The sequence below is a fragment of the Talpa occidentalis genome, unplaced genomic scaffold, assembly GCF_014898055.3.
Source record: "Talpa occidentalis isolate TD23 unplaced genomic scaffold, MPIMG_talOcc4v2.1 talOcc4.4, whole genome shotgun sequence".
Classification (NCBI taxonomy): Eukaryota; Metazoa; Chordata; class Mammalia; order Eulipotyphla; family Talpidae; genus Talpa; species Talpa occidentalis.
In genome coordinates, this window is record NW_023604295.1 from 51,745,139 (window position 1) to 51,772,570 (window position 27,432).

The 27,432-nt window shown below is 39.0% G+C and overlaps 1 protein-coding gene across 1 annotated transcript in view; it reads left to right on the forward strand.

Moving 5' to 3' along the window:
- Positions 1-26,977, forward strand: part of USF3 (upstream transcription factor family member 3) — a 36,896-nt gene extending 9,919 nt beyond the window's left edge. Inside the window, exons 2-7 of the mRNA XM_037525530.2 lie at positions 6,173-6,287; positions 7,680-7,744; positions 8,849-8,877; positions 9,897-9,979; positions 10,826-10,922; positions 14,905-26,977. Coding sequence (XP_037381427.1) covers positions 7,698-7,744; positions 8,849-8,877; positions 9,897-9,979; positions 10,826-10,922; positions 14,905-21,425 — 6,777 coding nt within the window. The 5' untranslated portion in view covers positions 6,173-6,287; positions 7,680-7,697 and the 3' untranslated portion in view covers positions 21,426-26,977. The remainder of the gene's footprint in view (positions 1-6,172; positions 6,288-7,679; positions 7,745-8,848; positions 8,878-9,896; positions 9,980-10,825; positions 10,923-14,904) is intronic.
- The last annotated feature ends 455 nt before the right edge of the window (positions 26,978-27,432 follow it).

Below are 27,432 nucleotides of genomic sequence, written 5' to 3' on the forward strand. Positions count from 1 at the left end.
TGTTGTCACAAATAATAGGATTTCCTTCTTAAAGGATGAATAATATTATATATATATATATGTATATATGTACATACATGCATGTATATATCTGTATACAGAAATGTATATATATAAATACATGTCCTTTCATCTGTCAGTAGACACAGGTTATTTCCATATTTTGACTGTTGTGACTAGTGTTATAATGAATGGGAGTACAGATATCTCTTTAAGATAGTGATTTTATTTCCTTTGCACAAATACTTAGAAGTATCAATAGTATTGCTGCATCATATGATTGTTCTATTTTTAATTTTTTGAAACCCCTCATGCTTTTGACCATAGTGACTGGACCAATTTACATTCCTACCAACAGTGTAGAAGGGTTCCCTTTTCTCCATATCCTTGTCAACTCGTTATTATCTCTTTGGTGATAAACATTCTATTACTCTATTCTATTACTCCAGTTTTGACTTGAATTTCCCTGATGATTAGTGACATTGAACACCCTTTCCTGTATTTGTCGGCTATTTATATGTCTTCTTTGGAAACATATACTCTTCTTTGATTATGTATTTTTGAAATAAACTTCCAGGGACTAAGTGAACAGGGACCTTGAAAGATCCTTTTGAGATGCCCATAATATTCTATCTCTTGATCTGATATATCTGAATACATTGATGCATTCACATATAAAAATTCATCATGCAGTAAAATTAGTTGCTTATTGTAAGTTGTACATCAATAAAGAAGAAAAAAATCCTTACTTCATTGTCCCTTTTTCCTTCTTCATTTCATTTTATTGTAGATCAGGGGGACTTTTTTTCAGACCAGCATTAGTCTGAGATTGATACTAAAGAACTGATGATCTTGAGACAAAACCCAAACACATCCATTAGACCATAGTCTGGCCCAGGTTTTCTTTCTGCTCTCCCCTCTGCCAATTTCCCTCCCTTCCATGTTTTATGCATTCCTATTGCAGCCCGCAGACTCACAAAACATTTTTGTTTCTCTGCCCTTCGACTTGCTCTTCTTTCTCTCCTTTTTTTCTCTCCATCTCTACCTGGCAAAATTCTGTGCCTAGTTTTCTTTCAGCAACACGAGAAACATGCTTTGTTCCTGCGTGTTTTTTTTTTTTTAAAGATTTATTTATTTATGCATACAAGAGCTGGGGTACAGACCAGAGATGTGGGGGTGAGAGGATTCACCAGAGACAGAGTGGGGAACAGAACAGGCAGACTGACTGAAATGCACTGCTGAGAGGAGGAGCGGGCGAGACAGGAGAGGTCAGCTTCACCGTGTGGGTTGCTCCCTGGCCTGCCGGGAGAGGCTGCAGACTGCTTCATAATGCAGTGCTTAACCCCTTGCGCCACCAGGGAGGCCCATTCCTGCGTGTTTTTTTAAATGAGTCTTTGAGGTAATACTTACAAATTTCCTAATTCATTTTTTAAAACTTTTTGTTTCAAAATAATTATAAACTCCAGGGAAGTTGCATAGTACAAAGAGTCCATATACTCTTCACCCATTTTCCTGTGATGGTGACTTCTTATATAGTTGTAGGACAATATCAAAACCATTAATTTGATTTTAGTTAACCAGTTTTTAAAATTTCATATTTTTACCATTCCCTGTGCTATATGATACAGTAGTCATTTGTAACATGTGGCTGTTTCATTTAAATTGCCTAAAATAATATAAAATTAAAAATTTAATTCATGGGTCCCACTAGTCATGTTTAAAATCACTTAATATCCACATGTGACTAATGGCGACCATATGGACAGCACAGATGAACATTTCCATTGTACGAAGTTCTTTTGGGTAGCCCCGATCTAGACTGTTTTCTTATGGGGAACAGGAATGCCTTATTCATCTTGGTATCTGCAATTCCTAGGCAGTGTGGGCACCCAATCCATATTTGAGTGAGTGAGTCTATCCTAACCTCTTGTTTTATATATAAAAAACTGAGGCCCTAAGTTATGCTAAATAAAGTGGTATCTACCTGACTTGTAGCGAATCTAGAAATAGAGCTCAGGTTTCTTAATTCCAAGCTTACTGATCTTACCATGTGCATCTTAGTGTGTTCATTGATTTGCATTAATTTTAGAGGTGGAAGAATCATAGCAATGTAATATTTCTCAGACTTTGGGCTGCATAAGGACAAGTAGGAAGCTTATTATAACTTTTACTGGACCTTGCACATGCAAGATTCTTTTTTTTTTTAGACTTTTTTTTTTCTTTTTATTGAGGTAACACTGGTTTATAACACTGTATATGCTTTAGGGGAATAGTTTTTAGCTTCTCAGATATATGTCAACACATCACATCCACCACCAAAACACTCATATTTCTTTTTTTTTTATATAAAATTGTAATGGTTATGATTTTTTTTTTAAGATTTATTTATTTATTTATACAAGCACTGGGTATAGCCAGAAGCGAGGGAGGGTGAGAGAATTCACCAGAGCAGGCAGAAGGACCGAAATACACTGCTGAGGGGAGCAGCGGGTGGCAGGAGAGGCCTGTGCGCCATGCAGGACCCTCCTCCAGTGGCCGGGGGAGCAGCCGGAGATCGAACCGGCACTGCAGAGGTTGCGGGCAGCTTTGCAACCCAGCACTCAACCGCTGCGCCACCGGGGAGGCCCAAAACACTCATATTTCTTTACCCTAGGTTCCCAAGTTCTGGTCTGGGGTGGGTCATGGACATCTATATTTTAAAAATATGCTTAAACAACATTCTGTGGTAATACCATAAAAAGGGATGAGAATTAGATGACAACAGAGTAGACTAGAAATTGCGCTGCACTTATATGAACCTTTGAGTTTTCACAAAGATGTCTTTGAAGAAAGGAGATTTTATTGGAACAACTAAGCATCCATATGGGAAAAAATGAACTTTGACCCCTTTCTCATGTCATACATACTCTGGATTATTGACCTAAATATGTCAAGTAATACTATAAACCTTGTAGAAGCAATAAGGGAGAATATCTTAGAGACAGATAAAAGTTTTTTATAAAACACAAAAAGGAATAATCATAAAAGAGAACCATTGGTTTTGACTAATTTCAGAAAAAAATTATTTTAAAGATTTATCTTATTTATGTATGCATATAAGAACAGGGGTCCAGGCCAGAGGTGCAGTGTGTGTGTGTGTGTGTGTGAGAGAGGATTCAGCAGTGACAGAGTGGGGAGCAGAACAAGCAGATCTACTGAAATACACTGCTGAGTGGAGCAATGGGCGAGACAGGAGAGGTCTGCTGTGCCATGTGGGTTAACTCCCTGGTCGGGGATCGAACTCATGCTGCAGTGGCTGATGATAGCTTAATATCTGAAACTTTAATCCCTGTACAACCAGGGAGGCCCCTGCTTTCAGAAAAAATATCTTTATTATCATAAAAAATAATAATTCACAAATTACTAATATTTTGAAATTTTTAAAAATTCATGGCACTTCATATATTTTCAAGTGTATGTTTGTGCTTGGTTATGTAAATAATGCATTAAAAGTGCTATTCCCTTATAAATAAGTAGACAAGAATTTATAATAATAGTAAATAATTCCTTATTCTGATCAGTGTTCTTTTTTAATATCAGGAATGCAATTTTAGTATCAGGCAGAATTGGATATGATATAATTTTGCATTGAATTAGATATAATTGAATTGATTCAAATGTTGTTTGAGATGGATATTTGTACTGACATTTGGTAAACTGCATGCTTCTGATTGGCATTTAGTATACTTCTTTCAGTTAAACTCTGACTTTCACCCTAGAGCGATGAATGTGTACAGGTGAGAAGCTGCTAGTGTTATTACTTTAAGATTCTAGATGCTTGGAAAATTAGAAATTTTACTTCATGTATCTTAATGGTAACATAAACCTGTAAACTTTCTAAAGTGCTACAGGGGAATGACTGTCACTGTGATATTAATGGCTACATGCTAACTCATGATACGAGGGAAAAATGACCTCACTGATTTTACAGGTAAAAATACATGGTCAACCATAAAAATACATGATCAACCACATCCCAAATAATCTCTCCTGAAATAGGGTATTGGTCAGGTGCCTGAAAGTTCACCAATTAAAGGTACCTGTCATTCACCAAAGAAGATATCCAGAAAGATCTGGGGAAAATGTTCATCGCTTTTAGTAAGGGAGATACAGGTCAAAAACACAATGCGAGGGCCTCCCCGGTAGTGCAGCGGTTGAGCGCCAGGTTGCGAAGCTGCCCGCAGCCTCTGCAGTGCTGGTTCGATCCCCGGCTGCTCCCCGGCCACCGGAGGAGGGTCCCACATGGTGCGCAGACCTCCCCTGCCACCCGCTGCCCCCCTCAGCAGTGTACTTCGGTCCCTCTGCCTGCTCTGCTCCCCGCTCTGGCTCTGGAGAATTCTCTCACCCTCCCGTGCTTCTGACTGTACCCAGTGCTTGTATAAATAAATAAATAATTCTTTAAAAAAAAAAAATACACACAATGCGATAGCATCTCACACTTGTACGAATAGCACATATTAAAAGACCCTGAACATCAGATGCTCAAGAGAATGTGAAGAAAAAGGAGCTGTATTACACTCCTTGTGGGAAAGTAAACTGGTACAACCATTTAGAAAAGTGATCTGGATTTATCTTAAAAAACTGAAAATGGAAATACTGTATGACCAGCTGTTACACTCTTGGGCATCTATCCAAAGAATATGAAGCCATCATCTCAATCTTATTGCAGCATTATTTACAAAAGCTAAGACATGGAAATATCCAAAATGCCCACTAATAGAGTATTGGATAAAAATGTGGTACATCCACACAATGGAATACTGTCCAGCTACAAGGAAAAATGAAATGTTGCTACTTACAGCAAAATGGAAGAAATTCTCAGAAATTACGTGCAGCAAAGCAAGTCAGGATGACAAAGACAAATATTGGACATTTACATAGTGGACAATTTGAGAAAGCAAAATACCTATTAAAACTAGTGGATGCTAATAAACCAAGTGAAGTTTTTGAGGTTAAGTGGGAGATGGAAGAAAAAAAGGGTTAAAAGGGTATAAGGGATGGTGGTGGTGGAGAGGGAGGATAAAATAAATTCTGCATGATCTGAACAACGTAAATAAATAAAGAAACATACCTATGTTTCCAATTTTCCTGTTAAGAATGACCTGGGGCACTCATTAAATTTCAGAACCCTCTCTTAGAGATTGAAATTCCTCCTGTAGAGAACTATTCAGTAGGTCTGGGTTGAGCTGAGAATTTGTATTTTTTAATTAGTACCTTCAGATATTTTTTTTTAAAGAAAGATTTATTTATGCATACAAGAACTGGGGTACAGGTCAGAGGTGTGAGGGGGTGAGAGGAACCACCAGAGACAGAGTGGGTAACAGAACAGGCAGATTGACTGAAATACAATGCTGAGGGAAGCAGCAGGCAAGACAGGAGAGGTCTGCTGCACCATGTGAGTAGCTGCCTGCTGGGGATTGAACTTGTGCTGCAGTGGCTGCGGATAGCTTCATAGATTGTGTTTTAACCCCACCAGGGAAGCAGGCCCCCTTCAGATAATTCTTAATCAGGAATGTTTAGGAATCATTGGCGTAAAGTTGAACTGTTTCTCAAACTTTTATCTTAAAAAAAAAAAATACAAAAAACCCACTTGACTTCCTCCCTCCAAAAGGAAGAAAAGAAAAAGAAAGAAATCAGACCAGACAGCTCGTTGAAAATACAGATACCCAGACCTTAACCAACATTTTTTTAGAGCACATACAATGTACAGATCTGAGGATTGTCTTCTAGTCGAATGTCCTTGAGTAAGTTTTCAGTATCACCAGAGGAAGGAGAATAGGACACTGAAGGAATGATAATTTGAAATTGAGGACAGAGCTTAGCGTTAAGACTGGGAGAAGGGCAAGGAGAACCTAAGAGGCAGGGAGCATGTGTGAGAGTAAAGAGGGATCCCCTCTTGGGGACCATCACATGACTGCAGGACTCCCTACCTTCCTTGTGGAGATGGAACACTGGTAACTCTTTGGAAAGTGACTTCTGAAAGTAGCAACACTGATTAGGTTTCAAGTGATTGGGAGAATTTGGGATCATCCTATAAGCCACTAAAGTCTTACTCACGCCATAGGTTGTCACAGTCCTTGTTTTAATGAACACCTAGTAACTGTAAACATTTGTTGATTTTTCTCTTGTGTAGTAAGAAGAAAATATAACTTATAGACCATCTTCTGGCAGAAGATGATAGATTTTGATGAGAAACAGGAGGTGTTGGATGCCAGAAATCAAAAGTGAAGAAATTCGGCAAGCCTTGGGTGAGAAAAGTGACAAGGATTTATTTACTTGAGCTCCACACTATCATCCTACAGCCATCTAATGTGTTGTGTTTAGGCTGATACATAGACCTGCATAAATGTTAGGGAGAAGGTGGAAGTGGGTGTTCAGTGCACTTTTCTCCTCTGACTGCGTTCTGCCATCATCTTGTCTGTATTCACATCTACTTATTTCCAAGGACCCTTTCCCCTCCTTTCCAGGACTAAAGCTGTAACTTGTGATGCCGTCATTAATATTCATAGCCAAGAGTTTCTGAATTCATATTACTCTTAGGCACACACTGCTGTGCTCTCCCTGCAGTCTTTCTTTTCCTTCTCAAAACTACGCAGTGATCTAAATACTGGGATTGTTATGGTCCATTTTGTAGACGAAACATCTGAAGTTCCAAGAGGTTGTATAACTGGCCTAAGACCTCACAGCCAGGCAGTGGCAGAACCGTATTTTCAACTTGTGCTTTCTAATTTTCAATTCCATACTTGCTGCCTCCTTTCTCAGAAAGAAAATGACAAACCACACTGTGCCTCCTGCATTGCACCAGCTTGACGGAAAGCTCTGGTGACATCAATCCCCATGATTTAACAACATTAAAGTTCAGAAGAGAAAAAATAAATAATAAATAAATAAAAATTAAAGTTCATATGATATTTTTAAATCAGAGACAAGAAAGAAGTCTCCTATGATAGTTTTGGCCTTACATTACTACCCTTAATATGTTAATATATTTCCTTTAGCCCTTTCTTGTGAGTGTGTATATTTCCCTAAAGGATGTACATTCTTTAATATCCTGATATTTTAAATATGAACAGAATTTTCATACTTACACCCAGATTTTAATGATTCTCAAATGATAATGTAGTGATTTGAAATGAAAAAGACCTGGCAAATGTGTGCAGGAATGAATGCTTCTCACTTTTGTTTTTCCTGTGTTCAGAAAGGGGGATCATTATTCTAGTTTCAATGTTGTGTTATGCGTCAAACAGTATCATGAACAAAGAACACACTCTCCCAACTCAAGTGTGTTTTACTTGTCCTTCCAGGCCTTGCTCAAATCCACTCCCCTTTAAGCTTTTCTTGATTTCCAGTCCCATAATGATCTTTCTCTGCTCCTTTCTCCTCCAGTATTTCACATTTGCCATTTATGACATACTCTATCTGTTACACTGTTTTTGTACTGTAACTCCAAACAGTTACACTGTTTTCGTACTGTTTTCTCATATTTTTTTCTGTCCACAACACCTCATCCACTGCTTTTTCCTATGTCTTTTTTTTTTTTTTTTTAGTAGTTTGGTATTTCGATCAAATTACTATTAATCAATTTCTCTAAGACATTAGAATGACTTTCAACTTTCTGGTGGTCTTTCCATGTCTTGAAGGTTCCTATCACTATAACCATGCCAGAAATGACAGAGAATGAGACTCCTACAAAAAAACAGCACAGGTATGTAGCCCCAGTATAAATATAATACAATTGGGGAAAATAAGAAGCAAAAATGTGTCTCTACTTTGCTAAATAGGGAGTTCTTAGAGGACTTTCACTTGGATGCCAAGGAAACTATTACTTCTAAAAATTTATGTGGATAAATAGAAATAGACTTACTGAAGGATATATAGTTAAAATTTACCTGACTTCCTTAGTCTATGAGCAGTGCAACAAGAATGACTTTCAGTAGTTAAAATAGTATATACCAAATCTCTGCTAAATGTTTTGTTTTTCCCCAAAATTTAATTGTCTATAATATTAGTCTTTGTAGGTCCTAAGTTCACTTATGTGAAGTCAGTTTGAATAGACATTTTGTGCAGTTACAATCCATTAATGCCACTATGTGCATCAGTACAAATTATTTCTGGTTCTAGCATTTTGGGCAATGTCTCTTGCTTAGAATTGCATGGCCAATGTTCCCATTAATATTAAAGTCCCTATTCCCTTTTGTTACCAAAGAGCTATTAGAAAATGCTAATGTATTTTACATAAAAGGGAAAATCAATATTTTTAGTAGATTGGCTTTTAAGAAAACTTAAGAGTTTGGATAACCTAAGGTACACAATTGTAAAAAATGGCTCAAATATCAACTGTCTGTGTACGGGTGCTGGTGGCTGCCATGTTTCCCTCCCTGGGAATGACATGCTTCTTCTCCCCTTTGCTTGTTTTCCTTACATATTCAGCCCCACCCCTGACCAGGTGCCAGGACAAACACCAGGAGTCACCTACTTACACATCACTTAGAACTGATTAGCTCCTAAGTCAGAATTTCCAAATAGTTCAGGTTTTCAGTGTTTGATTACTTCCCAATCAATGACTTCATGGTCTGGAAGAAGAGAGAATTAGTTGCTTTTAGAAGTTATGAATTCTAAGTTTATGTTGATGTATCTGTGGTTAGGTTTTCATACCATAACATGTATTCAGAAAATATTTCTTCATGTGTTTCTTATTGATGCAATAAATGCAAATTCATAAAATTTACTTTCATGGTTCTCAAAATATTAAGTGGTAAACTTGTTTTCCCATTATTTTCATGTTGCTTTTATCTACTTTTTGTTTCAGAAAGAAAAACCGGGAGACACACAATGCAGGTAGAAGCAATTTAAATTTTATTTGTTAGCATTTTATATATTCACAATGAAATTATACTGTTGTTGATTATAAATTTTTGTGTTATATACAATCACTATTCATTTTATCTTAGGAAACTATTCATTTTTAATCAACAAACACCCTTCAAGTCTCATGAAAATGACTTGTTTAACATCTCCTGACTCATCATGTGTTTAGATAATTTAAAGATTAACATATTCCTGGAGCTAGTGTTTTAAATGATTTCCCACTGAGGCAGTACAGATATATTTCTTCTAAATTGAATAAAGAGTACATGTGCAGAGGCTGCCTAAAGGAATAGGAAAGCAAAGAATAGCAGACTGTAAAACTTAGAGGTACTTGAAATGTCAACAGACTTAAATTAGGTTTTTGAGTCCTGAATTATTGGGAGAAATGTAGAAAATAAGAATTTGATTTTTATCTGAAAGACCGAAAGTATAGTCCAAAGCTGGATAAGCATGTATAGAAATGACTGTGCCTATATTTACTAGTTGGTGTATTTTATCCATTTTGTTTTCTATCAGGGACTAGAGTCAGGTCTTGAAAAAAGTATTTGAAGTTAATTTGTGTTACTACATAATTGATATCTTCCTTTCCTTAAGGAAAGGAACTTAGGGGGAATTTTATCTATGGAAAGATGTATTAAACCCTGGTAGGATATTGCTCCTTCTCAGAAAAAGGAGTTTACTACCTTTCAAGTGCCTTTTATCACTATGGGTAGATGGCATTAGTGTTGCAATTTCTATTTATAATCTGAATTTAATTATTATAGATCACAGTCTTTAAAATTATTATAGATCACAGCTAATATTACTTATATCAGTTTCCTTCTAACCTTGAAATATGATAATTTTAGAAATCTTTTTAGAGTTGTCTTCAGAATATACTGTGGTAAGATTTTTTTAGGGACTTCTATACCTAAATTTTTTTATAGGAAGAATAAGGCCTTGGCAGTAGTAGTATAAGGCTTGATAAATGAATTTTCCTCTCTATCTAGTGGAGAGGCATAGAAAGAAGAAAATCAATGCTGGGATAAACAGAATAGGAGAGCTGATCCCATGTTCCCCTGCACTGAAGCAGGTAAAGAGTCCATTCTTATTTCATTCATTACTTGTGAACAGATTATTCCCTAAGTTGTTTCTGTGTTCAGAATGTATTGTGTTCCCTGTCATGGTTTTTTGCCTCATTGTTTTTCACTTTCTTAATTTTCTATTTACTGTATTTTAACTCTTCCCACATTCCCAGTACTTAAGTTTCCTACATAATCAATGTACCATATAATTCCTAAATCTTGATTTTAATTCAGAGTTTGAATTATTCAGTCCTATGATTATATCTATATATGTGCCAATCTATTTATCAGGCATTTCTTTTATTTTTCTACCAGTTCATGTTCTTTACTGTCTTTAAGTTTTTACCTATCACTTCTTTCATGCCTTTTCTTATATAGGCACTGATCTCATTCATGAGAGATCTACCATCATAACCTAATTACTTCCCAAAGGTCCCACCTCCAAATATTATCACGTCAGGGAATAGGGTTTCAACATGAATTTTAGGGGTCACAAACATTCAGTTTATAGTCCAGAGTCACCTGTCATTACTCTAGCCCCTTCTTAACTGTTCTTATTTTTCTTGTTGTCACTCATCACGACCTAATTTTATATACGTATATATTCCACAAAAGCAGGATCTTAATTTATTTATTAAATCCTCAGTTTCTAGACCAGAACCTGACACATAATAAATGCTCAATAAATGTTTAGTAAATGAAAAATGAAATATGAACAGTAGAAGCTTTTGATCATGGTGTCTGTTTTAAATTTTGAAAAGATACAAATACATGATAAAAACAAAGCTTCGATTTTCCTTAGGCAAGTTCTTACCCTTCAGTGAAACATTTAAATGGTTAATTTTCTTTGGCAGAGCAAGAATATGATTCTGGACCAAGCTTTTAAATATATAACAGAATTGAAAAGGCAAAATGATGAGCTCCTGCTTAATGGAGGAAACAATGAACAAGGTAAAGATTTTAAGATTTTCACTTTTTTTTTTTTAAAGATTTATTCATTTATTTATACAAGCACTGGGTACAGTCAGAAGCGTGGGAGGGTGAGAGAATTCACCAGAGCCAGAGCGGGGAACAGAACAGGCAGACTGACGAAATATACTGCTGGGGGGAGCAGTAGGTGTGACAGGAGAGGTCTGTCGCGCCATGTGGGACCCTCACCAGCTGCTGGGGATCGAACCTGCGCTGCAGAGGCTGCGGGCGGCTTTGCAGCCCAGCGCTCAACTGCTGCGCCCCCGGGGGGGGCCCAAGATTTTCACTTTTTTACTGTTTTTTAAATATTCAGGTTTTTGTCACAGTGCAGTTTATATGGGAAGAGAAGGCTTCTTTGCCTAAAAGCTTTATTGATATTACATAAATAAAATTTTTTAAAGATTTATTTATTTATGCATACAAGAACTGGGGTGTAAGCCAGAGGTGCAGGGGGTAAGAGGATTCACCAGAGAGAATGGGGAACAGAACAGGGAGATGTACTAAAATACACTGCTGAGGGGAGCAGTGGGTGAGACAGGAGAGGTCTGCAGGGCCATGTGGGAAGCTACCTGGCTGGCCCAGGATCCAACTCATGCTGCCGTGGCTGGCAGTAACTTGACACAGCTATCTTCAACCCTGTGCCACCAGGGAGGCCCACTCGATAAAATTTTTTTGAAAAAATATCAGATTTTTTTCATGGAAAGAAAAAAAAAAGCATTGTTAGGATCATGCTTTCAAGTGGTCTGGGAGAACAGTGCTGCAATCTGTTAATTTAGGTTTACCTCCTTCGTGAGCAACTCTGATCTTGTAGTCATGTATCATTCTGATTTTGGGCTCTTCTGGGCACTTCATGTTTGCATACCTCATGGTACAAAAATATTGAATCTCCTTTGGTTTAGTTGGATTTTCCAGGGAATCCCATAAGAAGAAGTAGCAGGGAGATCTGCTCAGTGTAATATAAAAACAAGACAAGGATATGGGCCTCCTTAGTGGTGCAAGGGGTGAAGCACAGCACTGTGAAGCTCTCCTCAGCCTCTGCAGGCCAGGAAGGTACCCACATGGCACAGCAGACCTCTCCTGTGTCACCTGCTGCTCCCCTCAGCAGTGGATTTCAGTCAGTCTGCCTGTTCTGTTCCCTGCTCTGTCTCTGGTGAATCCTCTCACCCCCTGCACCTCTGGCCTATACCCAAGTTCTTGTATGCATAAATAAATAAATCTTTAAAAAAAAAAACAAGACTAGGATATGCCTGTGCTAAGACTTAACTGTGAAGTTACTCAAAAGGCCGTAACAGGCCATTTACACTTGTTTATTCTTCCTGTCATGTGTGTGTCAGACTGCCTGATCATTTAGTGATATTGGGTTTTTAGATAGAGGTGGTTTTTTTTCCCTGCACTCCATTGTGTTCTGTTTTTGTACTTTCACTAAAGAAGAGGTTTCCTTATAAAAGCTAAAGAGAAAAATACTCCAGGCCAATATAAAGCTCATAGGGGTAGGCCCATTTGAATCGTCCTTTACTTATGGATCTGACATGAGCAGAGAGAGAATTTCCTGTGACAACTCAGTAGATAACTTTAAAAGGAAAGAAATGGGCCTCCCCAGTGGCGCAGCGGTTGAGCGCTGGGTTGCGAAGCTGCCCACAGCCTCTGCTACGCCGGTTCGATCCCCGGCTGCTCCCCGGCCACCGGAGGAGGGTCCCACATGGCGTGCAGACCTCTCCTGCCGCCCGCTGCTCCCCTCAGCAGTGTACTTCGGTCCTTCTGCCTGCTCTGCTCCCCGCTCTGGCTCTGGTGAATTCTCTCGCCCTCCCGCGCCTCTGACTGTACCCAGTGCATGTATAAACAAAACGAACAAACAAGCAAATAAATAAATAAAACATGCCTCTATTAAAAAAAATAAAATAAAATAAAAGGAAAGAAACACAGGTAGAACTTGCTGAGGTTGGGCAATGCTGGGCTCTGTTTATCATAAGAAGTGGGAAGTATATAGGAAAATGCATCCAAAAGGTGAGCCTTCAGAAATCTTGTTTACTTTTAGTTAAATGTCAGCTTAGCCTTCACCTCACTCAGCAGTCATTTATAGTCCAGAGCCCTTTTTATGATACTGTCAGATAGTTAGATACATAGCATATTTGGTAGCTATTTTGATGCACTTTGTAGAAGGGATGTTAAGTCCAGAGTGGTGTGGACTGTTCTAATGAAGCTGAAGCAATCAAGTTATGTTAGGTAAAAGGGAAACTATTAAAAAAGTTAAGTTGCATGGGTTTCAGGAAAAGCCAAACAGTCAGCCCTGGGTTGGGGCAGCCCTTGGGCATCTTGAGTCTGAATACAACGCTCTCTTAAACATCCTCACAGTCTACCTGGTAGTCTAATATGATGGTCAGAGCAGCGGCCTTGGCTGATGGGCCCATTGGGTTTGAGTCTCAGCTTCTCTTACTTATACAAAGCTTTGGCCAGTTACTCACCTCTCCAATTCTCAGTTTCCCTGTCTTTAAAATGAGGATAATAATAGTATCCATCTGGTTAACTATTTTTTTATTACTATCTTTTTTTACAAGATCTTTTTTTTTTTTTTTTTTCAGATTTATTTTTATACAAGAGTTGGGGTACAGGTCAGAGGCATGGAAGGGTGAGAGGATCCACCAGAGATAGCGTGGAGAGCAGAATAGGCAGACAAAGGGGAGCAGCGGGCACGACTGGAGAGGTCCACCACACCATGTGGGAATCTCCCTGGCCAGCAGGGAATCTAACCTGCGCTGCAGAGGCTGCAGAGGCTGCAGACAGCTTCACAGCGCTACGCTCAACCCACTGCACCACCGGGGAAGCCCCATCTTGTTGACTTTAGACAAATGATTTAACTACTCTAAACCTGTGTCCCACATCCGAAAGTGGTGATGACAATAGATAACTCCCATCTCATGGTTGGTAAATGGATTAAATGAGAATGCAGGTAAAGCACTTAGAGTAAAGCCTGGCACATAGTAAATGTTCTGTAAGTGCCTGCTGTTTTTGTTACTGTTATTAGTAATAGTGGTATTGAATGTTACAAAGAATGAAAAGCACCAGGCATGTAGTAAATGTGCCCTGGTGAATCTGATCCGTCATAATGGCCTTAATTTCTAATATGCATGGCATGTTGACATCTTTCTTGTTCATTTAAATATGTAAGAAAAATAATCTAGTTTTAGCTCATCCTTGTTGGAACAATGCTAACGTTGCAGGCTAACTTCTAGGGCTTTGGCCTAGAGGATTACTTGCCTTTGGCAAAGGAAAGGCCACCTACCACTGTGGCAAGGCAGCCAGGGATGTGGTCTCAGCCACCAGGCTGCCCCATGAATGGGCTGTATGGGTGACGCGGTCTCCCTTTGAAAGGAGCAAGGAGTGACAGAGAGCTCATCACTCAGTAGCTCTACTAAGGAAATGCAAGTTCACGGTTGCGCTTTCTTCTCTGCTCTCCCTCTTTACTCCTTACGTGTTCTTTTTGGTCTCTGTTGTTTCAAAGAGTGAAGTAGAAACTAGTTAAAATCATTTAGAGAAGACATTATCTACTACCACCACAAGTGATGTTAGCCATTGCAGCAGTTAAATACCATTGTACTGACACACAACATTATTTTCCTGTCCTGTTACCTTGAAATCCATGTGGCTTCCCTTGCTTCCACCTTTGTAGCTGCCCTATTGGGAATCTTTAAATTGAAATTTTGAGATTTGTCTCTTATGAGTAATTATTGACCTTTGGTCTATTGGCCTTTAAAGATATATACTTTAAAAAAAAAATGGCATAGAGGTCTGAGATACCACTCTAAGAAGAAGAAAGAACTTGTATTAGAAAAGAACTGAAGGTTATCAATTGAAATATTTAGAATGCTAGAATTAGATTTCAGTAGTTTGATACATAGCTTTTTCTTAAGTTATTATAAATACTGACATTTATAGGTACCTTTTCATTTTAATTTTTCTATTACAGCTGAAGAAATTAAAAAGCTTCGCAAGCAACTGGAAGAAATTCAAAAGGAAAATGGCCGATACATTGAATTATTGAAAGCAAATGACATATGCTTATATGATGACCCTACAATCCACTGGAAAGGAAATCTTAAAAACTCAAAGGTCTCTGTTGTTATTCCCAGTGACCAGGTTCAAAAAAATATTATTGTTTATTCCAATGGGAGTCAGCCTGGTGGAAATGGCCAGGGAACAGCTGTTCAGGGGATAACCTTTAATGTTGGTCATAATTTACAAAAGCAAACTGCCAATGTGGTGCCCGTACAGAGGACTTGCAATCTTGTGACTCCTGTGTCTATTTCTGGAGTTTACCCTTCTGAAAAGCCATGGCACCAGACCACGGTTTCTGCATTGGCTGCCAACCAGCCTGTTCCTCTTTGTCTTCCTGCTACCATTTCTACTCAAAATATTCTCGAGCTTGCCACCTCTGAGAGTGAATCGAGTGTGCTTGGTGCCACCAGTGGCTCACTGATCGCTGTTTCCATTGGGCCTGAGACTCACCAACATCGTTCCTTGCATACATCTCCAAATGATCAAAATTCTTCTGAAAATAAGAATGGGCAAGAGAGCCCCAAATTATTGCAGAAGACAATTCCTTGTGCCACAAGCACCCCCTCCAGCCCCTCAGCGACTGCCACAAAAGTGCACCATGCAGGCAAGCCTTGCTTGAGCACACAGGACCTCAGAAGTGATTTCCAAACCACTTTTGTTGTTTCAGTCACCACCACGGTCTGCTCCCAGCCTCCCAGATCTTCAGGCGATTCTTGTCCAGCAAACAGTAGCAAGGGTGTAGACTCCACAAGTGTTACCACAGTGGTGCCATCATCTGCCTCCGGAGGAGGAAAGGCCACCACTCCTGTAAGCACTCTTTCTGCAAACCCTTTGGACAGTGGTTGGACCCTCTCATGTTCTTTGCCTTCTTCAGCTGTTAGTGCTTCAGAACTGAAAAACATTAATAGCCTTACTCGAATTTCCTCAGCTGGCAACACGCAGACAACGTGGACTACTTTGCAACTGGCAGGAAACACTATTCAGCCCTTAAGCCAGACACCATCTTCTGCTGTGACTCCAGTATTAAGTGAGTCTGGGACTAGTCCCACCACAAGCAACCATAGTCGACATGCGGCTGCAGGTGTCACCTTGAATAACTCCTTTCCAACAGATGGGCAAACAGTTGAGCAAGTAGTTGTAACCCTGCCTTCCTGTCCATCTTTACCTATGCAGCCACTAATTGCCCAGCCACAAGTTAAATCTCAGCCTCCAAAAAATATCCTTCCATTGAATTCAGCAATGCAGGTGATTCAGATGGCTCAGCCTGTTGGGCCAGCGGTGAATGCAGCTCCAACTAATCAAAATGTTATTATTCTTCAGCCACCCAGCACCACCCCATGCCCAACAGTGATGAGGGCAGAGGTGCCCAACCAAACAGTAGGTCAGCAGATAGTAATCATACAAGCAGCTAATCAGAATCCTTTGCCACTCCTCTCTGCTCCACCTCCTGCTTCTGTTCGTCTCCCTGTCAATGGAGCCAATGCTATAATAGGGTGTAATAATTCAGTGCAAAATGTTTCGACCCCACAGACTTTTGGAGGAAAGCATCTTGTCCACATATTACCAAGACCTTCATCTTTATCAACATCTAATTCGAGCCAAACTTTTTCTGTTACCATGTCAAACCAACAACAGCCTCAAACCATTTCTTTAAATGGACAGCTTTTTGCTTTGCAACCTGTGATGTCTTCATCAGGAACTACAAATCAAACCCCTATGCAAATTATTCAACCCACCACCAGCGAAGATCCAAATACCAATGTTGCCCTGAATACATTTGGTGCACTGGCCAGCCTCAATCAAAGCATATCACAGATGGCTGGGCAAAGCTGTGTACAATTGTCTATTAGCCAGCCTGCCAATTCTCATACTGCCGCAAATAGTCAAACCACCCCAGTTAACTGTGTTTCATTAACAACAACTGTAGTATCTCCCATGACAGCAGATAATTCAGCCACACTACCCAGTAATTACAGCCTAGTGACTACTTCTTCAACGAACACTGTAGCTTCTTTGTCTAACATGAAGTCCAAAAGGTTGAATAAGAAGCCAGGTGCCAAGAAACACTTAGCAGCAAACAAGACAGCAAGTCCCCTGACTCCAGTCAGGGGAGAGGTGGGCAAGTTAGACTGCCCCAGCACAGAAGGCTCAGCAGAGCCATCATGTAATGAAGGACTGCTGGAAAGCCTCCCTGTTGTGTTACCATCTGTCACTATGTCCCAGGCAAATGGTCTAAGTGCTTCTGGTTCACATTCTTTGGGTGTTCTGAATTCTGAATCAGTGATACCTGAGTCTGTATCCAAATCAAAATCAGCAGAAGAGTCTAGCTCACCCTCCCAAGAATCTGTATCAGGTGAACATTTTGCCGCAGCCCCAGAAAAATCCAAAGATCCTGTCCCCACTTTACAACGAGAGACATCTCCGGATAGGTCCCCAACTGGCTTGGCATTTTCAGATACCACCAAATCCTGCGCTTCGACCAACGTGTTGATTCCATCTCCAAATGAGCCCCATGTTTTGGCTTCTCAGGTTTCTGGTTTGTCATCTACCACAAACACTACAAGCACTGACTGTGTTTCTGAGGTGGAAATCATTGCTGAGCCTTGCAGAGTTGAACAAGACTCATCAGATGCAATACAGTCCACAAGTCTCTTAAAGGGCCAGGGCCTAACTGCTTTGTTATCTGATCTGTCTAAAGAAAAAGACTCTCAGAAATCATCTCTTTCAGTCCAGGTGGACCATCCTGACTTTTCTTCAGAAAATTCTAAAATAGTTGATTCGAGTGTTGATTTACATCCAAAGCGGGAACTGTTACTGATAAACAGTGATGATAGAGACTTGGGACAGCATCATTCCTGCATCCCTGATCCGGAGATTATTAGTGGTTCTTTGCTCACCAGTAGGCAGGCTGACTCTCCCATGTCAACCAGCTCTGGCAGTAGTCGGAGTTTCTCAGTTGCATCCATGCTTCCTGAAACAACTAGAGAGGATGTGACCAGCAGTGCGACAACTAATACATGCGACAGCTGTACCTTTGTAGAGCAAACTGATATAGTTGCTCTTGCAGCAAGAGCTATTTTTGACCAGGAGAACCTTGAGAAGGGAAGAGCTGGCATCCAGGCTGATATAAGGGAAGTTACTGCCAAGCCTACTGAAGCATCATCTTTAGAGGGCGACCAACCTTTCAAAACACAGATATCTAAAGAGAATGGCCCAGGGCAGGCAGAAGCAACACCAAATGAATTTAATTCACAGGATTCAATTGAAGCAGCTGTGGATAGGCCCCTGGAAAAACCAAGTTGTTCTCTAGGAATTAAAACATCAAATGCCTCTTTACAAGTTTCAACTTCTCAACCACCAAGCATTACCAGTTTAAGTGTGAATAATCTCATCCATCAGAATAGCATCAGCCATCCTCTGGTCAGCTGTGCTGGTTTATCCCAAACTTCAGAGCAAAGAGTTGTTCCTACAACAGTTAATCTGACCGTTTCATCTAACTCCTATGCCAGTCAGCCTCCTGGACCATCTCTGATGACAGATTATTCCCAAGAACAGCTAAACACTATTACTGGCACGATACCAAATTCACAGATTCAGGAACCACTCTTAAAGCCAAGTCATGAAAGTCGTAAAGACTCCACTAAACGTGCCGTCCAAGATGACCTTTTATTGTCTTCAGCTAAACGTCAGAAGCACTGTCAGCCAGCCCCCCTCCGCCTGGAAAATATGCCCTTGATGAACCAAACTCCAGATAGCATATCTGATCAAACTCAAATGATGGTTAGTCAGCTCCCTCCAAACTCTTCAAACTCTGCTGTGCCTGTTAGCAACCCACCACATGGAGATGGCCTGACACGCTTATTTCCACCCAGTAACAACTTTGTGGCCCCTGCACTGAGGCCAACTGAAGTTCAGTGCAGTTCTCAGCCTTCTGTTGCTGAGCAGCAGCAAAACCAGGCCAGTCAACACCTGCAGGCCCTGCAACAGCATGTTCCAGCTCAAGGGGTATCTCACCTTCACAGTAATCATCTCTACTTAAAGCAGCAACAGCAGCAGCAGCAGCAGCAACAGCAGCAGCAACAGCAGCAGCAGCAGCAGCAGCAGCAGCAGCAGCAGCAACAGCAGCAAGCAGGGCAGTTAAGGGAGAGGCATCACTTATATCAACTGCAGCATCATGTACCTCATGCAGAGAGCTCTGTCCACTCTCAGTCCCATAATGTCCACCAACAGAGAACTCTGCAACAGGAAGTGCAGATGCAGAAAAAGAGAAATCTTGTTCAGGGCACTCCAGCCTCTCAGCTTTCCTTACAGCCAAAGCACCATGGAACTGACCAATCCCGACCCAAGAGTGGTCAGCCACATCCCCACCATCAGCAGATGCAGCAGCAGATGCAGCAACACTTTGGAAGCTCCCAGTCAGAGAAGAGCTGTGAAAACCCTTCAACTAGCCGGAACCACCATAACCATCCCCAGAACCATCTCAGTCAAGACATTATGCACCAGCAGCAGGATATTGGCAGTAGGCAGCAAGGTTCCGGGGTTTCTTCTGAACATGTATCTGGGCATAACTCACTGCAGAGACTGTTGACATCAAGAGGCATAGAACAGCAAATGGTGTCCCAGCCAAGTATTGTGACCAGACCTTCAGACATGACCTGTACTCCACACAGGCCAGAGAGAAATCGTGTTTCAAGTTACTCTGCTGAAGCACTGATTGGAAAGACATCCTCTAATTCAGAACAGAGAATGGGTTTATCGATTCAGGGTTCCAGAGTATCGGATCAGCTTGAAATGAGAAGCTATCTCGAGGTTCCCAGAAACAAGAGTCTGGCCATTCATAATATGCAAGGCCGTGTGGACCACACGGTTGCCTCAGATATCCGCCTTTCTGACTGTCAGACATTTAAGCCAAGTGGAGCCAGTCAACAGCCTCAGAGTAATTTTGAAGTACAATCTTCAAGAAATAATGAAATAGGCAACCCAGTATCATCACTGAGGAGTATGCAGTCCCAGGCTTTTCGAATTAGTCAAAACCCTGGTCCCCCACCAATCGACCGTCAGAAGAGGTTACCTTATCCACCAGTTCAGAGCATACCAACAGGAAATGCTATCCCACCAAGGGAGAGTGAAAACACATGTCACCAAAGTTTCATGCAGAGTTTACTTGCGCCTCACCTTGGTGATCAAGTCATTGGGAGCCAGAGGTCACTCTCAGAACATCAGAGGAATACACAGTGTGGGCCATCCTCTGCAATTGAATACAGTTGTCCTCCGACTCATGAAAGTGTACATATTAGACGAGAGAGTGAGAGTCAGAATAGGGAAAGTTGTGACATGAACCTAGGTGCAATTAACACCAGGACCAGCACCTTGAATATTCCTTTTTCGAGTTCCTCTTCTTCAGGAGATATTCAAGGTCGAAACACAAGCCCCAATGTTTCCGTACAGAAATCCAATCCCATGCGGATTACTGACAGTCATGGCACCAAGGGCCATATGAACCCTCCAGTCACCACCAACATGCATGGGGTTGCCAGGCCAGCTTTGCCACATCCATCTGTGTCTCATGGAAATGCTGATCAAGGGCCTCCTGTACGTCAAACAAGTTCTTCAGTTCCCCAGCGATCGAGGCATCCCTTGCAAGACAGCAGTGGTTCTAAAATTCGTCAACCAGAAAGGAATCGTTCTGGAAACCAAAGACATAGTAATGTCTTTGATCCAAGTCTTCCCCACCTCCCTCTGTCTACAAGTGGTAGTATGATTCTTGGACGCCAACAAGCCACCACAGAGAAGAGAGGAAGTATCGTTCGTTTCATGCCAGATAGCCCACAAGTACCTAATGATAATTCAGCACCTGACCAACATACACTGTCACAAAATTTTGGTTTTCCTTTTATTCCTGAGGGTGGCATGAATCCACCAATAAATGCTAATACTTCTTTCATTCCACAGGTTACTCAGCCTAGTGCCACTCGAACTCCAGCCCTCATCCCTGTAGATCCCCAAAATTCTCTACCCTCCTTCTATCCCCCATATTCCCCTGCTCATCCTACATTGTCCAATGATATTTCAATTCCCTATTTTTCTAATCAAATGTTCTCAAATCCTAGTACAGAGAAGGTGAACAGTGGAAGTTTAAATAACCGATTTGGATCAATTTTATCTCCTCCCAGACCTGTTGGTTTTGCTCAACCAAGTTTTCCTCTTCTCCCTGATATGCCACCAATGCACATGACGAACTCTCACTTATCTAATTTTAATATGACGTCTTTGTTTCCAGAAATAGCTACAGCTCTTCCTGATGGCTCAGCAATGTCACCTTTGCTTACAATAGCAAACTCCTCTGCTTCTGACTCTTCCAAGCAGTCCTCAAACAGACCTGCCCACAACATAAGCCATATTTTAGGTCATGATTGCAGTTCAGCTGTCTAAATACCAATATACTAAATGTAAATGTAATGGGTGAGATTACAGATGCATTTGTGTGTGCATGCATACATTTGTGTACACGAAGAGAGAGATTGGGTGTGTGTATGTCTCTGTGTTTATATAATCAGTTTTTGGTCAGAGATGACCAAATACTGTATTTTCAGAAACAAATTAATTTTTAGCTGCTTTGTGTGCTTTTTTAATTTTCCAAGCAGATTTACATTTTCAAGTTTGATTTTTAATCTTATATTCCCTAAATATTAATCAGCTGGAAGTTTGGGGAGATTATCTTGGTGTGCACTGGGTAGTAGGAATGAAGCTACATTTTAAATGTTATTGTTGATAATTTGTAAAATAGGTAGTTGAGATAGCTGAGTTGTTCTCCAAAAATACAGTTCGATATAACATAATGGCTCATAACCAGTTTTTTACATATTGCAAGTGTTACATTAATGTTGAGTTGAATGTCCATGGGTAAAGTCAAGCAGTAAGCAAATAAATGAGTAGTTTAACCAGCCTTTGTTCCCAAGGTTTTATTTAGGTAGTGACTTCTTTCTTAATTAAACAATTCATCAATTATCTAAATTTCATATCTTTAAATTAGGGAGCCATGTTATCCTTTGATGTGCCAATGTCCTTTAAAGCAAAGGTCTTCCTAAAACAGTTAGCCTTAAAAATAGATGAAAAGTGAAGTATGTAGATGTTTTCCATTTTTGTACTTAACGTTTTGGGTCAGGCCATTTTATCAAGGATAAAAAGAGTTGTATTGCAGAGTGCTGTATGTGTTTGGCTAAAGATTATTGTTTCATTAATTTTTTATTTAGTATTCTCTTCATTTTATTTATTTGACCTTGAAATAAATTCTTTCACATTTGTTTAATCATTAAGCCCAATCAGTGGATAATGTGTTTGGATCTACACAATTATTTGAGCCCTACATTTTAAATATTTCTGAGCAGAGTCTTAGGCTCTAGCAGTATTTTAATTTACTGATATTTATATTTGGCATTGTATATTGCATTATTATCTTCATAGTAGAATTAATGAGAAAATGAATTTGTTCACTATTTTTCTTGATGGTAGATGTGAAATGGTGCTTAAAAAATTGTCTTTCTATATGTTGATGTGTGTGAGTGTGTGTATACAGACTAGATTTGAAATCATAAACTTGTCCTTTGAAAACAGGCCTGCAATCTGAAAATGGGAAATTGGGACCTGAAACCTGCTGAAGTACAGAAAAACCCAAAGTACAGGCTTTAAAAAGCCCCATTGAAGTTCATAATAAATTTAGAATACATATTCATATATATATGTGCATAAATAGATAGATACATATATATATACACACTCACACTGAATTCTGAGATCTTAAAAAGAAAAAACTAAGAAAACAACATAATTCTTGTATTCTTTTTTTTAAATCCAATTTTATTGATTGCCGTTCATTTACAAAACTCTGTAATTTCAGGAGGACAACTTCACAACTCGATATGTGGACATGCTTCACTCACCCACCACCAAACTTCTAGTGCCATCTTCCTATCACATTTACTCCATCCACCCCTCCTCCACTCACCACCTCCTTCTCCTCTCATAAGCACCATATTCTTCAGAGTCTAAGATGTCCTCATATTCTTAAATCCATTCCTTTTTGTTGTTCTATTCTGCCAAAAATGAGATGGAGTGGAGAGATGCTTCTAACTGGTTCTGTCTGCTCTGCTAATGAAGTAAACCCAAGGACCAGCATGTCATTTCTTCTCCCTGAAAGAACGTCCTTAAGGTTGGTCAGAGCAGTTAAGTCCAGCAAATACCTCTTCTAGAGACTCAGCAAAGGGTCATCTGTGCCTCTTCAACTGTTCTTACCAAACTTTCCTATCCCTGCTGCCAACTGAAGCAGCCTCCTGGGGGCAAAAAAATATTGTAAACAAGAAGAACTTCTGTATTTCCTAGTCATGGGCAGAAATATTAGAGCTTCACGAATAAGTCATTTAACAAGTAACAGGTGAACATGGTAGTTAAAATTTTATGGAGAAAAAAATGGGCTTTATGACTTAATTTTTAATAATCTTGAGTCTTAAGCTTTGACATTCAGATTTTCCTTTGTACTTGAAAGGTCCTACCTGCCAATTTTAAGAAGGATGGTTTTCATTGTGTTTCACTATTCATTTTCTTTACTCCCTCCTGTCCCCACCCTCCCTACACACACACACACACACACACACTCATGCATAAACATGCATACACACACACACAGCATCTGAGTTCTGAAGAACTGGTGACTATTAGATATATTTGGAATAAAGTAGTAAGCTAAGGAGAAGCTAATTTTGAACATTACACTAGAAAGGTCTCGAACTTGGTACCTTCAGATATTTCTTGGATCTTTTATTTCAAAAACTTCACGCTCTGATCTTGAAATGTGCCTCTACTCCTTAGCAAGGCTTATTTGACCATCTGAAGAAAAATGTCACCATCTGAAAATAACTGGTCTCTGACTTACACGTAGCTCTAATTATCTTATGAAAATATGCATATATAAGTAAAAGGTCATTTTATATATGAAGTCAATTCTGAGAGTGTTCACAGCACAATAATCTTACTTGATTTAAAAGTATGAATATAAGAGATTTAGCAGCAGTATTCAGTTTTTGATAATTAGAGCTATGTGATTTTGGAAGGAAATTTATATTTAATATCTAGGCATCTGAATATAATTTTTGATAAAGGAAGGGCAGAAAATGTGGTCAAATTTGGTTATATAAATTTAACGTTATATTGGGTTTGCTAATATAGGACCATAGAAACTAAAACCATGTCCACAAGTAATTTTATAATTTCTGAAAATAACACAAATTTGTGTATGTGTCATTAGTGAGAGTCACTGATGAAATTATTTCTTTTTTTTAGTTCTATTGATTATATGGAATCAATTATAGAAAGTGGTTGTTTCCTCTAAACATTTAACACAGTAACTTCTAACAAGGTGAAAAATATCAGAGTTCTTATTATATATTTAATGTCTTAATCATGGATAAAAGAAATCAAGATTGATGGCATTTCTTTTTTTGGTGTATATATAGGGTATATATTTATACCACGTCAGAAAATGTATTTTTTTTATTTCAAGACCTTTTAGGGATACCAGAGGTGGTACCCTTTTTCTAAGTAAGAAGTGAAAATACCACAGTGATCGTGCTTTATAAAATTTAAAATATCAGAACTGTGAAAAGAAACGAATAGGAAGGAATGTTCTCTTGCAGCAATTTTTCAGTCACACACCATGGTGAATTGCAATAAGGATAACTTCTTTTAAATCAGCCTTCTAAAGATACAAAATTATTTAAACATTTTATGGATAATTCACTTGCCTTGCTCTTGCCTTCTAATATTAGTCATTTCATGGAGAGGTTAAAATTTATATTCTAAAAAAATGTAGAAATACATTTTAATGGCAGTAAATTTTTTTTAAATTTGAAAAAGGGTAGAGACTTAACAAATATACATCTTAGCTTTTCTTTCCTTTGCTACATAGGTACCTCTGCTCTTACTTTTTTCCATTTCTGGAAACAGGTGGCAGGAAACCTGGTCAGTTCCTTAGCAATGGGATTACTCCTTTGCCTTGAAGCTTTGATTGACCCACCACTGCGTGTCATATTCCCAAATCAGTGATTCCCAGTTCCTGTCTTTGGGAACCACTGTTTCCTATTCTAGTAAGTCTAGTAAGGGGCAAGAACAATTTCTTGAAACAAAATTAGTTCAGAATTGAATTACAACTTTTAATATGCCATATAGCTCTGTTCCTTGTTTCAATGAACTTGTTTTTTTTTTGCATGATGGCGTGAAGAAAGGGCAAAGAGGATACCAAAATCAGATGGTTTTGAGTTGATATCCTCAGGAAACTGAAGTCATTGTTATAAATCCTTCCTTTGCCTGGGGATAACAACCTATGACTGTGTACATCCACGGGGCAATAAATTAGTGTGAGCCAGATAAATTAGTGTGAAGTTAAACTGGAGGGATGATTTTCTGACACCTGTATGCAAATTGAAATCCAGAAATTTGTTTCTTCTTGACATGCCTTTTTGGCTGAATGTTAACCATTTCTCCTTCTCCAGAGTTCAACAGGAAACAACTGCTGTTGTTGCTTTTTTTGCTTAACCATATGCTCTCTGCATTCTATACTTCTCAGTGAGCCTGAGAGTGTTTCTAATAGATTGTGAGGGACAACAGGTTTAGACTGAGGCAGTCCAGATATGCTATAAGAAGTGCTGAGGGCCTTCTTAGATACAGAGCTTCTAGTTCTGCGTACATGCCTCTACCCTGCACTTTACCTGAAATTGTGCCTCTGGTCATAAGACCAGCCATTGGAACATATCACTCACCCACTCCTCTGTTATAGCAAAGGACCAGCCAGATGGTACATGCTGTGTCATCAAACACCTAAGAGACAAATACAGCTGATGTATCTCACTGTTGCCTTATCATTCTCTGAGCCATCTTTGATGCTGATCTTTCAAAAAAAAAAGTACTAGTTAGAAGCAAAACTCCTTTTAAATTCAGCTTGTGTGTGTTTGTCATTCAACATCCTTATTCTAGATTTGCATAAACCCTATCAACTTTAATCTTTTTTTGGTTCATGCATGTGTTCAGATACTTTATAAACATGAGCCAATTTGGGTTGAAAATATTGGAGATAATATCCAAACTGGTGTTATCTTAGATGACTGATAATCTCTCACTGGAGATCTCATGCAACATAGAAAATAACCTTCATTTGTAATTTAACACTTAAAAAATAAAATGATTATTAATTTTTTTGACTCTAGTGTATACAGCTTTACACTGTGCTGTGTCATAGCAACTTAAAGTTTATCCAATCTGAATCCCCTCTTTACTTTTCTGGATCTCTGTTTTCCCATTCCTTAAGTCTTAAAACCATTTTTCATCAATAAGGTCACTGAGGTACTGGAAATGGCTATATTGGTAACCTTTAAGGGGAGTTGAACTGTTGATGTTTCAAGAAGGGACCAGACAGTGTTTCTTAAAATGCTGCAGTTGTGTTACTGTGAAGAAAAGATTTGCTTCCACTTTCAGCAGGCCATATATATAAGATATATTCACTTTGGTAAACTTAGGTGGAAAAATCTGAGAACATAATTACCTTCACAAATTATTTATAGATACACTGGGTGAAAAGCTAACTGTAGGGCAGTCACCAGAAAAAAACCTAATTGTAGTTCTTAAATAGTGTGATATTTGTATCTACTCCCATGCCAGCAATATCTGCTGTGCACCATGTCCTGTTACTGTAAATCACTTGATTTATAAATCTAATGGGAACTAATTTGTAATGGAATCCAGAGCAGATATGTATAATACAATCAGGATTGTCCTACAGTTGTAAATAAGAATAGGTCCTGTTTATTTTGACATCTTTTTACAAATGCATTGTATTAGGGTGTGAATATTCTGAACCATGCTCTTGTTTAAAGTTTTGAAATTTTTATTGGTAAATGTAACATTTTAATGGTTGTAATAATTATTTGTATAGATATGAACATAGTATTTTATTTAAAAAAATAAACTTTGCATTTTTGCATTGTGAGTTCTGTCTTTTCTGGTCATTTCAAATGTGGTAATGAAACAACTTATCTCACATGCTGAAATTTTATGTTGAATTCATCTTTAAATTTTGCCACAATGTCTGAAAATGATACTATGGCACATTTCCCCAGGGCACTGTGTTGCTGATCAAAGATACAACCAAAAAAAATAATTTTGAGCAGTGCTATATATTGCTAGAGCAAACTTTATTGTTACTATAAAAGCTAAAATTAGAACTTAAGATCTCAAAGAATATTGAGAAATGATTCACTTTAAACTCTCCTCAAGGACCTTGGAGAAAACTGAAATACAGAACTTTGAGACAAGAATTAGATCTTTCATTACAGTTGACTACATCGACTTGGTCACATCTTACAAGCGTGAAGTTTGAGAGGGAGAAAACAAG